The sequence below is a fragment of the Aplidium turbinatum genome, chromosome 1 (assembly GCF_918807975.1).
Source record: "Aplidium turbinatum chromosome 1, kaAplTurb1.1, whole genome shotgun sequence".
Taxonomy (NCBI): domain Eukaryota; kingdom Metazoa; phylum Chordata; class Ascidiacea; order Aplousobranchia; family Polyclinidae; genus Aplidium; species Aplidium turbinatum.
The window spans coordinates 14,016,326-14,030,118 of NC_137472.1; the positions used below are offsets into that span (position 1 = coordinate 14,016,326).

The 13,793-nt window shown below is 37.1% G+C and overlaps 1 protein-coding gene across 1 annotated transcript; it reads right to left on the bottom strand.

The window, feature by feature from the left end:
- Nucleotides 1–2,979: 2,979 nt before the first annotated feature.
- LOC145768468 (neuronal calcium sensor 1-like) lies at nucleotides 2,980–13,450 on the bottom strand. The gene is made up of 6 exons (XM_082579966.1): nucleotides 13,343–13,450; nucleotides 9,724–9,833; nucleotides 9,021–9,153; nucleotides 8,451–8,539; nucleotides 6,075–6,152; nucleotides 2,980–4,500 (listed from the first exon to the last, which is right to left on the bottom strand). Exons 1-6 carry the CDS (start codon nucleotides 13,404–13,406, stop codon nucleotides 4,402–4,404), a joined length of 573 nt encoding a protein of 190 aa, XP_082436092.1. The 5' UTR covers nucleotides 13,407–13,450; the 3' UTR covers nucleotides 2,980–4,401.
- Between the last annotated feature and the right edge of the window lie 343 nt (nucleotides 13,451–13,793).

Sequence of the window (13,793 nt, forward strand, 5' to 3'; positions counted from 1 at the left end):
AAAAAGGTGCGCAACGAAAAAATTACTGGTGTGACAAACGTGAGTTAGGCTTGTTTCTGTTTTGAGTCCATTGCACTAAGGATATGACGTAGTGTCACGTGCAGCTCCAGGTTGCAATCATTGTCAAAAATTTTCTACGAAACTTTCGAGAAAAAAGTGGTCACGTCACCCAAATACTAAAATCGCTTCATTGGCTTCGTGTGTTTCAACACACACGCTTTGAAATCTGTTATTTTTTATTCAAGATTTTGCATGGTCTGGCACCCAGTTGATTTTCAGCTTGAATTATTCATTATAAGCTTGCTAGGACTTCACGGTCTTGACACCAACTACCGTTGGGGAACCTAGTGCTTCTCGAACTGGTGAATGGTTCACCCCAGGGAAAATGAAATTTTTGTTTACTTTTGTCATGTGTACAACGCCTAGGATCATGTTTTGCTCTTAATATGGCGCCATAAAAATGCTGTTATTATTACACTAGCATCATATGACGTCCTTCGGGAAGGGCTGCCAGAACCACCAAATTGGCGGGTGATGTAAGATATAGCGTCATATCACCAGGGGGATCGAAGGGTGAGTAATGTGGGCCCGGCCCCAAACCCGTATTCAAAAGGAAAACTTCAGCGAAGGAAAAATACCAGTCAAATTATAGAGGATGTGGTTTTCCACTTAAAAGCAAGCGTTGTCCCAAAAAAATCGTTTAGATGCATGAAACAGAATACGCGGTGGCCTCTCTGGTCCAAAAGTAACTATTGTCAGCACTAAGCCAACTGCAAATGACACTTAAAGTGCACCAAAAGACAGAAAATAAGTGGCTCGCAGCAAATGCCTAAACAACTTGTGCATATCGTACGCAGCACTAGTGGTTACTTCCTCTTTCATCGTAACACAGACCACAGCCGACATGACGCGTCGCTTATGTAAACAAACAATCAGTGAAGTCAAAAATCGTAGTTTCACTCTCAAATTGAAGACCTGAGTTAAAGAGTTAAGTCCAAAATACGACTTTCGAGATAAAGCGTTTTCAACGTGGTCTTTATTTCTATGCTAACGCCAGCGTTTGTTGTAGCGAATTTCAGTCGTTTGTTTCATCAAATTTTATGTGGGGACATCGTACAGGTACAACATATGTTTGTGATAACTCAATGTCCACAAAACATGAAGTAGTTCTAAGTCTTCGATTGTTTTTAGGATAAATCTTTATTACGTGGTTGTAATCCGCTCCTCAACACCACATCCGTAGGAAGACGCCACTTTCCGTTGTTGCATGGTTGAGTTGAAATGTCCGTGAGAAGGAGGTTAAGGCGCACCCACGCGAGTCACGACAGAGAGAGGCTGACGGGACAAATGACGACTCGGCCTTTGAAGCGATGTGAGAAAGCATAAGCCTTCTCAATCCATTGTTGAAGAACCTGATGGTCTATCTCCGAGGAGGCTCATCACAATTTCTTCAACCCAAACCAACAATCTTTACATTCTAGAATTTTGTTTACAGTACGGTACCATACGGATGCAAATATGTTTTGCAAAGTTCCAGTTGAAGAATATTCGATTTTATGTTTTACTTTATTCTATACAAGATAATGCTTGATTCACTAAAAGAAGTGTAAATACAAAGCTAATCTATAAAGCTACAAAACAAAAATCCATTCGTCTCGTTGTAAAAAGGCTCGGCATGCAATTAATTAAAACACTGAATTATTGAATACTGAAAGGTTTAGGTGTTTATCAGGACAATTATTGTTGTAGCACTAGTTGCAACGTTCATCTAGTGAAAGTAAAAGCAACGACAAACAGGTTGATTTATTGCTTCACTGACGTTTCGCGCATCATGACAATGCACATCCTCAGAGCGAATAACATACGAAACAAAATTTACAAAGTTATATACTACAGTGCGGTTGAAGGCAAGAAAAAATGAAACACACATTACTTTAAAGGTTGGCCAAAAGATGTGTGAGCGATTAATTGAGGATGCGCATTGCGCATATAGTCATGATGCGCGAAACGTGAGTGAAGCAATAAATCAACTTGTTTGTTGTTGCTTTCACTTTCAGTTTCATCAGATGAATGTTGCAACTAGTGCTAGAGATGACACTGAATTATTGTAAAACAAGATATTGGTCAAAATTTCTGCCTCTGAAACAGGAAGAATGGGTTTGATACCTTGTCGGGTCATATCTAAGACTATTAAAAGTGATACTGAATCTTATATCTGCTTGGCATTCAGCATGAAAGGAATAGATTCGGCGTAACAATGTATTCGGTTGCGCTGAATAAACGACTGTGCTGACACCGCTTTTGATTCAATGAAGCCTGGTCTTCACCTCGAAACATTAGAGTCGACCAGAACTGCAAAGTTCCAATTTTAGTATTGGGGCCTGATTTGGCGCTGGGCCATATGTATTACCGAAGCAGCACTATTCAGTAAAAACACGCGTTATTGCTATTGTGACCTCATCAAAACAATCCTAATGCAACAAAAAACAGTGAAATTAAAAGGCTAGTGTAAGAAGTTAATACTAAAATAGAAAAGTTCAAAACAGACACAAGAAAAAAACAAAATGTGCAGCAAAAGATAGAGTTTGATTAGGAGTACTCGGATTCTACACACAGTCGATCAAATTAAAGACAAATTACTGTGCAACAGTTCGCGGAATGGTTTTACAATTTCCTGTAAAATATAATCTTTTTAACAACAATGCACTAGTTCTTATAACATAATCACTACACTTTGATTGTTTGACAAACCATTGAAAAATCACGACACTGTGATAACGTTAAGTTTAGTTTAACACTTGAAAAATTATGGAATTAAAATTACTGAAAGACAGGGCATTATGCAATTAATATTCTTCCTATGTTTTGAGGTACCAAACAACTCTGTATGGCAGTAGACTCAAACCAGAACGAACTCAAACCGGTTAGTGACTTATTACACTATAGATGACAACTTTAACCATGTCTTACTTTTGCAAATCACAAGAGATCCTTAATTTAATAGAATTTGACAGCCTGTAAATCTGTAATTATCCAATTTGGCGATAACAAAATGGCAACCCTGAAATAGCTGTTATATCAAGTTAGGCGAAACAAGTTCATGTTGCACAATATTGACTAGTTTCTAAATGAGCATTTGCAAATAAAAATAACTTCTGGTTATTTTCTGTGGCAGCAGTAGGTGAAAAGTGACGCTAGAGTGAAATAAAACAATCAGCAAATTCGTAGGATTTCACAATACTGATACAAAAGTTGTTTTTTAACAATACCGTAGCGATTTATAATTACTGCACAATGTAGTGAACAAGCGAAGTGTACCACAATATAAGCTATAAAAAATAGGTCAATCTTTGTGAAAAAATGCTCCACATTTTGACAGATGTACCCTTTTGTAAATGAACGAAACCTTGGAAACTTGTTTTTTTTTGTAATATTTTTTGTGTAATACTGTACAACAGATGTGTTTTTTACGAATGTTTAGAAAAAACGTATCTTGGGTATTCGTGAGTTGCTTGACTACCACTGAATAAAACACACAGATTAAACTATGCGATGTTAAAACAATGTAAAAAAATGCAACCTTAGATCACTAGTTGAGTAATCCCAGACATCATACTAGTCGCTTTTTACATTGATTCAACGTCCGGGGAATGTAAAAAAATGAGTGAATTGTCTGGGATATATACTCTTCAGGCAGAATTAGTGTTCAGAAGAGGTTTCGACATTGTTGTCATACAGAGGTTCAACCAAAGTGGACGTGCAGGTGAGATGCATTGATACAAAAAACACTATAAAACGTTTTGCGGAATCAAGTCTTAAAGATATTAAGCAAAAACGCAACTAATGGCATCGTGTGAAGACACCGGTAACTTTGCATTTGACAAAATTAAATATTGAAACTACCAGTGCATTGAGGAGCAGAAAGTCTTGTAAAAAATGTTGATGTTTTTGCCTTGGTTGTGCCAATAACATCAATAAAGTTTAATGCGACAGACTAGTGACAAAAGCAAGGGCGACAAAAGCGCAGTGTTTTCACCAACATGACCATCAGTGGCACTTTTAAACGAAAAGAACTTACAAGATCATTACAGCTTCAAATCCATAAGCACATCACATTCACTGGAATGGAAATTAAATTAAGACTATAAAAATTGAATTTCAATTAGCTTTTGTACTGTATATACAGCATGCGTTGGTGTTGTTACAGCGGAAAATAATAACGTCAGTACAACACATTGCACGTCATCGACAAAGCAACTCATCGCAAAGAGAGCTTAATAACTGAAAAAGTTTTCCAAGTCGAAGATTCGCGATTCTCAGCGCATACAGTTGCCATTCCAAAAGAAGCTTGTGGGGGAACTGAGGCGGTGTTTGAAAGCGTTGATCTGGACAAACAGGAAACTAAACTAAACCGTCGTATATCGATAGAGCTTGAACAATCGATTGGTCTCCCTTGGCTCCAACCATAAACTCATCCAATGTCAAACGACCGTCGTTATTCTGGAAAAGTCAAAAGTAACAGGTTCAAAGTTTGAAAGTCACATTTTAAAGGAAATGAAGACGCTGTTCCGTAGATAAACGTTTCGGTGTGGAAGTTCTCCAAAATCCTATGTTTGATTTTCCGTGCCCAGCGATTAAGGTTCTAGCAGTTTTACACATGTTTTCACAGACGAATGTGCATTAACTGTTATTTTTGTGGGAAATTTTAGCAGCTCTATGGTAGGTTAGGTAATTAATGAACATTTGGGTCATGTGGCATATGCTGGCTGTATACCTCACACTACTCTATTCATACGAAACGAGTAACCTCTTTTTATTTCATTTTCTTTGCTGGTGTCAGTTGTAATTTTTTCAACCAAGGTAAATGTATTGGTAATTTTTTTCATAATGATTCCATCCAGCGTGATATTATAGCTTGTTTCTGCCAGTGTATTAAATATGAATTTAGTTTTATTAAAGTTCGTTTTAAGACCAACTGTTTTTCTCTCCGCATTACGTACTTTTAAATTTATTTGTACGTACCGGTACTTGATTTGGTTGTTCAGATATAAGAGCTATATCATCAGCAAAAGATATATTTTCGTTGGATTGATGTGTTCATCAAAGTCATATTAATAAATGTACTAAACTGTGTGAGCCTTAGCGAACTTTCGTACAACTTCGGGCACGCCCCTAACAGTATCGGCGATGGGAAAAAGCAAGAAAAGCTCACTGACCACTCTGACTTACTACAATTCCTCAGGATGAACATAACCATTAACCAACCACCAGGATTTCCCATAACGTCCACACCGAAACGGCATAGCTTCTAACCGACGCACTGAAAAGGGTTTTTCAGCACATAAGCAATTGTGCTCTCTCTGTATTTGTTTAAAAAAAGCCTGATCTTTATCTCGAAATTTCTGGGTCGACCAGTTGTCTGCAGTGACTCCTCCACTTCTCTGTATTGTTGGCAGCTTGAATTTTTAAGTTCCCTTTTGTTAAATCACCTTTCACACTGTCTTCCCATGCTATTTTTGGTCTTTCTTTTTTCATTAATCGCACCACTACCTTATTCCAAATTCGCTGTGTCAAATTATTCTTCTCCATTCGTTCAAAATGTCCACGCAAGTACTCCTCAATATCTAATATGGTACGTTGGATGAAAATCAAAGGCCGATCCATAAAAATGAACAAGTAGTTTTCTTCGTATAAAAGTATCGGCTTCCAATAAAGCGTCTGTCCCGCATTTGAGTTACACCGACAGTAGTGTGTTAATGACAGATGCCAAAGGTCAAACTTAAAAGTCAAATCATTCCTTCAAGCGACTGCAGTGAAGTGCAATTCAACGGTCGAACGCAGCTCATTGTGATTGTTGGCTTTCCACTGAAGAAACTAAAGCTCACCCAGCTGCTAATAAATTGCCTTTTTGCTTCAATATCGCCGTTTCAACGCCTCTTTATGTTGAACAGACGTTAGGAGTTAAAGCGAAGCAAAAAAAAAGGCATTATTACCAGTTGGGAGTAGGTACCCATATGCAAGGGTGCCGGTAATATTGAATCCATTCACAATTACAAACTATTTATTCACATCACCTTGTCCATGTGTTTAAATATTTTCTCGACTCGCTTTTGAGGAGTATTTTCTTCTTCGGGTAGATTAACTGCATCTCCCTGCGGAAATACAAAGGTTATAAATAGGACATTTAAAATTAATAGCCTATTTAATATTTATGTGTCTATGCACAGACATACTAAAAAATTATAATGCTTCCCAGCCAGAAAAGTCACTAGACGTTGGAACGATGTAAAAAAGGGTAACTTTTGCTGGTTGGGTTTTACCAGTCTGTTAATATTCGGAGTATCAGATTAGGAGAAATCCCAATTCGGAGATTTCTAAAATCTCACAGCGGCATCTATTTATTCAAAGGAATTAGCTTCTAATAGAGGTTACTCAAATAAAGTCTCAGGAAAAAAATAAACAGTTGTCAAACGGCGCTTCGTGATTAACAATAGTGGTTAATCAAATGAAGTCTCAGCGAACATGTCCCAACTACAGTTGCTAGATATCGCTAAAGCCTATAATATACCTACAAAAGATCAGCTAATTTACACCTACCTTACTGAAACAATAACTTTCTCGTTTGCATGGGTATGGGAAGGTAAATACAAAAACCGCCTACCAAGATGATCCCTACAAATTCTTTAAATAAACAGAAGCCATCGCTGGATTTAAATCACCGAGTCGGCTTTCGCCGAAACGGGCCATTTGGAGGCAGACTTGCTGACTATAAAACAGGAATATTATTTTTCAAAGCAATACCTATCTTAAATGCAAGATGGTGTAGCGTAGCTGCATTGAAATAATTTTAATAGTAAAAAAGGCATGGAACCGTTCGCAGGCCTTAAAACTTGTGTTTTTTTCCGGTAGCCATCGTGGCCTACCGAGTGCTCATTCTCGGCGGCCAAATCTGCGTGCTTGGAGGCCAAAATACAAATAACGACAGCACAAGTAAATAGAATTAAACTTGCAACAATGCCAAAATGATCACTTAGTGTTGCTGAAGTCTGGGCGATGTCCTGCTATAGAATCGTTGTACCACGCAATAACTGCTTTATCGGGACTGTAATCCGGTATTGCGGAACCAACTAACGACACTAAATAGTTTCAACTGCATACCGCTTTTCATAAAACCTGGTCATTTACGAGTATACCGTTATGATGTCACCATTGAGGGTGTGAAGTCACTAACCCACAACGGAAACATTTCTCAACTCTGAAGACACGTGTTTTCCTCTTGGATGTCAACTAACCCACCCAGACAACAAAATCCATCATTTTTACATTGATTTTACGTTTGCAGTTGTTAAATCAGGGTAAAAATGACGAATCTTGTTGTCTGGGTAGTTCTCCTTTTTAATAACGATTCAATGTTGTCGGACTTGTCATTTTCAGAATGTCATTTTCAAGGAATAAAGTCAGCATAAAAACGACAATATTGGCAGCCGATGTAAATTAGCACTTCGGATTAACACTTTGTTAAAATAAACGTGACTTGGGTGATCACAGCTGGATATTTTCCATGCAATTGCATAATACAACAGTGGTGATTATGACGCGGTGACCTAATTCTGCGTCACTGTTTGATACTACATATTTTCGACAGTTAATCCACGATCATTCCATTGCGAAATTAAATAATTAGCTAGAAGAAACTGGCGGACGAATTGGCCGACTGAGGAGGTAGCACCGGCGGTCATTCAAGCACTACTTAGCGGCCATGGCCGCCTGCTGCTTTAAGGCTTGCGTTCGTCAAAAAATTAAAAGCTAGGTCAGTGAAAGCTTTGCATTGTTTTAAAATTGCGTCTCTTGGCATGAAATGTTTGCCAACACTAACATTTTAAGCCGATTAATTAAACGGCAACTGAAGAAGAACATAGCAAGATTCAATGAACTTACTATATATATCACGCATCAAGAAAGGGCGCTGGGAGCTGACGGATGCAATGTGAACTGAGGCTGAATCAAAACTTTTAAGTTGTTTGAAAATCAGCTTCCCAAATAATCAATACGAAAAAATAAACAAAATCTCTATATTGTGCTGCTGTGTCATCAAACAATCGTTAGACTATTTCACTCACATGTTGTCCTTAAGGTTCCAAGCAAAGTAAAAAAAAAAAGAGAAACAGGCGACAAAAACGTGAGAAAAAGTCAATAAAATATAAAGCATCAGATCACCATCCTCAACAACTACTCAATTGTTTAGTTGAACCACTGGTTTTGTTTGACCATTTTTTTAAAATTAGTCTTGGAAAGAATGTCATTTTCAAGGAATAAAGTCAGCAAAAAAGTCATAGACGAAGCAGGATTTAAATATCATACGTCGGTTGGCATCGCTTCGCAAGCTGAAAAACTGAATTGACAGTTCCTATGAACATTGAACATGTCAACATTACGTATCATGGACTTACCACCATTGCAAATATAGCTTCCACAATGTTAAGCATTTCCTCTTTCGTGATGTAGCCGTCATTGTCTAAATCGTACAGATGGAACGCCCCTGTACAAAACATGTTTGCTTTTGACTGTAATGCCGTCAGTAGCGAGTTTACGTTTTCAACTAAAACTCTTCACAACTATAACATCACAACACCATGTGCTCAGGAAAATTCTCAACCTAGAGAGAAACATTTAGGTCATTAAAGAATTTTTAAGTTTCATAAATATGATAAGATTATACTGCTATTTTGCATTCATCAAATTTATTAAGTTAAGAATCGATTTCGCTATAGTAATAGCATCTTCAGCTAGCACATGTAAAAAAGAAAATTTGAAAAATACGTAAATTCTTTTTATGTCATGGAAACTGGTGTGTTAGTTAATGTTTGTAATGTAAGCCAAGAAGAAGAAAAATAAAAAAGTTCTGTTCAAATATGCACAAAAATCAAAAGAAACAAAACAGAACACTAAAAACTACTAAAACTATTTTTCAGCTGCACTTAACCCATGCAAAACCAAGAACATGTCAAAAAGTAACTCACAATTGAGCTTTTCTTCCAAAGTACCACGGGAAGTAACACTCAAAGCCATGATAAACTCTTCGAATTCAACAGTTCCGTCCTTGTTGTCATCAAACGTGGCAAAAACAAACTTAGCAAATTTAGCAGAGTTTCCCTGAAAGTATATAAACATTAAAGAACAGTCATAGAAGTTCTATTCGAACAAAAACTTTGTGTTGATTATAACTGAAGGACTATTTCCTTTTTTCAATATATAATAATTAAACACCACATAAAACCTTGGTAAGAATTTTTTCGATCAATTTCGAATTTATTTATTCGCTTAATTCGCATATTTATGCTTTGTGATATTGCAATGAGCACCCTTGCTGCATCAATGCTATCTGTTGTTCTATTACCAATATATACTGTCATCCACACATCCAAAACTGTTATGGCACTCTTTACTTTAGGCTGTATGACTAATAATGATCATTGATCATCTTACAACAGAGAAACTTGGCGCTTCACTGTCTCTAACCTTCAACAAGAAAAAAGAAATGTTGTGATGATAATGAGTATGACACACACATTTCAGTTTTTTCCTAGTTCTTCGTGACTAATTTACTGCGGTTATAGATAATAGAAAATACTGTATAGGCTACCGCTAAACAATATTCACCATATTAACACAAAACAAACCAAGTTTGATGAGACAGAAGTGTGATGTAAAAAGTGTGTTTACCTGAGGAAAAAACTGCCTATATATTCCCTGAAATTCCTCATACGTCAACTTCCCAGTTGGACAATCATGAAGAAATCCTTTGTGCCATTGATGTAACTCGGCTTCAGAAACTACAAAAAATATAATATATACAGTATACACATTACACAAGTTAGAGCAAAACAGCTTCAACTGTTATAAACAGAAGTATGTAGTTTCAGGTCCCTGTCCCTGATGCAAATGAGTTGCTCTGACAATGAACATTTGAACAATGGAGTGGTGGAGCCGCGTAACATCTACCTGAATTCCCCTACAAAGGAGCACCACCGATGTCTGAAATCAAGACACCCATTACTGCACAGAAAAACAAAATATCTCTGTGGCTAACTGGGTGAGTACTGAGCAATCAATAGAAAAGCAAACTGTCCAACTAATGCAAGCTAGCTGCATTTCTTCACCTCTAATTCTGATACCCGCTTCATTGACATGTCACAACTGAGGCATGTTTGTATCACAACCTTCTTCCCATAGACGTTGATTGTGTCATTAATGAAGTGTCAAATGTGCATTTACAAGTGGAGTCATTTCTGAATTCAATGAGATGAATATGTAATTATGAACTTTTCTAGTGGTATTCAAGATGACCTTCTCATCAGCCAAATCATCATTTGCTATTTCAGGATAATATCTCAAAATTTCTTTTCAAAAACCAATAAGATGTTCAAGTCACCATTTATAAGTCGGGTCTGCTACTAGTCGGTGAGTCCGATTCGGTGAGTTCCTAACTTCTAACCCCTAACCCTAAAACGGCAATGATAATTAGGCTACGGTACCCGATAATTAAAAAAAAAAATTGAAAAAATCCCCCGTTAAGGGATCGGACTCACCGAATCGGACTAACCGAATCGGACTCACCGAATCGGACTAACCGAATCGGACTCACCGAATCGGACTCACCGAAACGGGCCATTCCGTGATAAGTCACCATCAGTCACAGAGAAAGCATGTCAACCACTATAAAATTTCCTTTCTCCGCTTTTAATTTCCAGGTATCAAGCTTTTGCACAACTGTATGTTCCTTTAAACAAGCACAAACACAATCTGTAGGTCAGGTTGGAAAACTGTGGACCAGAAGGTGTATGGACGGTATATATTTTGAATGACACAACTACACTAGATGCTCTCAAGGAGCTTCTCAGTGCAGTAAAGAAACATCATAAACTTGGACCCTCTAGCTCCAAATGCTCAAAGAAAAAATGAGCATACAACTTATTCACATTATCAATTTGATGTTAGCTAAACTGTGTAGCCAATAAACCAGACTTTTTTTATATTCTATTGACTACCGGTATAAATCAATGTAAAAAATGACTGATTTACTAACTCGAGCAATGGAGCATACTTACTTTGCACTAGTAAAATTATATATATATATACAACTCGTTTAAGTGAAGTGTATTTCATCAAGTAGACATTTGGTTACCATAGCATGATACACTGTTGACAAGTAACAACACAGAGCCTTCACGTATAATTACAGAAACTCATTGAGTATGTTCTCAACATATTTGGTACATATATATAATGCGTAAATGTGTATCATACTCATTTTCTAGCGTACCAGTACCAAACACAAAATAGTTTACAGCAAGGCAGTGACTATAGCTAATTAGTTATAGTATTAGTAATAGGTAGGGCAACCAAAAGTCAATAAAGTCAAAATTTTTCTGCCTTGTTCAAAGTTTATAAAACGTCCATAAACTAAATTTCAGGCTGACACGAAGAGAGGTTTCAAAGTTATTAAGTAAAAAAAAAGTCAAATTTTATGGTTAGGTCAAAATTTTCTTTTAACGTAGTTTTTCTTCTCTCTTTTAATATTTTATTAAAGCTACACAAATAGTGGGTTTTTTGTTGCAATTTCTGTTGCTATTTCGACGTAATAATTGATTTGTTGCAATTTCTGGGGTAGGCTAATAATCTTGTTTCGCCCACTACTGACGATTGAATATTAGCCAACTGCCCTGCTGTTGATAAGTTGGTTGCCAGGGTTAAAGCAGTGACCATTAAATACAGGTCAAGAAGAGCTAGTTTTACTTCCATTGGCCAACCTCCACACAGCCAAATGTAACTAGATGGGGCACTTGGTTGAAAGCTGCTTACTATTATTCAAGAAATCTACCAGAAGTAAGAAATATTGTGGAAGGCTTCCATGATGGTGGTGTCTTGCTGCGGCGTGCTCAAGATACTGTGAAAGCTCCCAATTTAGCTACTCACCTTGTAGAAATAGAGGAGCAGTACAGTGCACTGTTTGATATAATCTCGTCTTGTTGCTCAACACATCTGTTTGATATAATTCAGAAGATGGAAGACAGCCGTTACACCATTCAAGAAGCTTACCAGAAAATGAGGTCCCTTAACTTTGGTGTTGATGGCTGCCAAATTGGAAAATATATTCAAGCAAGAATCTCAAGGAATGACATCAAAAACATAGTGAAAATGAAACAAGATGATATTTCACCACATTTATGTAGCCTGCTGAGGAACTCCCAAGCAACTTCTGTATCAGTAGAGAGAAGCTTCCCTATTTTAGAAAAATTTTTGGCGAGAGACAGGAACTTCAAAGGCGATGATGTAAAACATTACTTGATGTTGAAGTATAATACTGCAGAACCCTCTCAGTAATTTCGGGATATTTAAAGACACTCCATATTTATCTTTTGCAGTTTTTCGAGTGACTTTTACTACCTGTTCATTAGCTGCGGTGTCGTTGAGTCTTCCACATTTTTCTCATATTTCATTAGAAAAAGAAGATATCCTTAGCCTACCTAACGGTTTGATTTCTAATGTGCTTTGTATTTCACATTTGAGTTGCAAACGCAGAAAGTTATTGGTCAAAATTGGGTCAAAATTTGTAAATTATAAAGTCAAAATTTCAAGTTTTTAGGTCAAAAAATTGGTTGCCCTAGTAATAGGTAACCATAGCATTAGAGGCTATGAATATGGGGTCACTTAAGCATAAGGTTTGCATACACATTTATGGGTGAAGATCGCACAGTGACGAGTATGCTATTTTGTGGCTTAAACATGACCAGATGTTGTATATATTATACAGTTATTATAATACGGTATTATATGCATTAAAAATGCACTGAGACAGATCTTAACACAATTTTAATGGAAATGAAATCTGCTAGATACCGTAGGTAGCTGAAAATATTTCATCTAGAAAAATCCTATTAAGCGGTACTGTACCCAACTAACGTTGTTTCAATCGTCAAGTAGGCATTCGAGTATTGAGCTATGCCAACTGACAAGTCAAATATGATGCTTTTAAGAGTGCTTGTGTTTCCTGAACATGCAAATCACTTGGTCGAGGAAACAAAACTGTAGAATAAAATATGAAAACTAAAATAACCCTGATAGTTCAGTTAGTCCATGTCGTTGGCTTTTTGTTTAAAGCGAAAGAAACTAAAGAAAACTGGTGCATATTGTAGGTTTGAGTATTTGTAAATATGCCAACAAAAGTGGAAACTATTAAGGTAACTCATACAGCACAAACTACATGCTCCAGCAACACTGGAACCACAACAAAACTATCGTTTAACATCAATAGCCACTCCCCATTTAAAATCACTCTTACATTTTGTTTCTTTGGTTAGTCTTGCTAGAACATCTGGATTGAGTCGACTTTTACGATTTCCCATTTTGCATCAACAACTTTCAAAAATTTATATGGCCAATAAAAGTGCTGAAAAAATGGACATAAAGTCTGTCAGTCATCACCTAACAATGCTTTATCAATGTCTTCTACAATATACGGTACTTAGGAATAATACCGTAGCCTACCGGTACCTACAGAGAAAAAAAGGTAGACCACCGAGGCAATGGCATGACAACATCCAGGCATGGACCAAACTCAATTTGACGACACAGGACAAGCACCCAAGCTTCAAGTTAGGTAAGAAACGGTGCTGGTTTAGAATCGGCCGCCTTGGTCAGTGACGTCACGAAAATACGTGACGTCATGCAAAAAAACGCAACTACTTTTAGGAAGGGTGCAAAACGCGGAATAGAAGTAAAAGCGGAATGAT

Coding starts and splice junctions, on each gene's coding strand:
- LOC145768468 (XM_082579966.1), bottom strand. CDS start 13,406: ATGGGAAATCGTAAAAGTCGACTCAATCCAGATGTTCTAGCAAGACTA. Junction 9,154..9,723: donor ATAGGCAGTTTTTTCCTCAG/GTAAACACACTT, acceptor ATATACTTTCAG/GGAAACTCTGCTAAATTTGC. Junction 8,540..9,020: donor TTTGGAAGAAAAGCTCAATT/GTGAGTTACTTT, acceptor TGTTTTGTACAG/GGGCGTTCCATCTGTACGAT.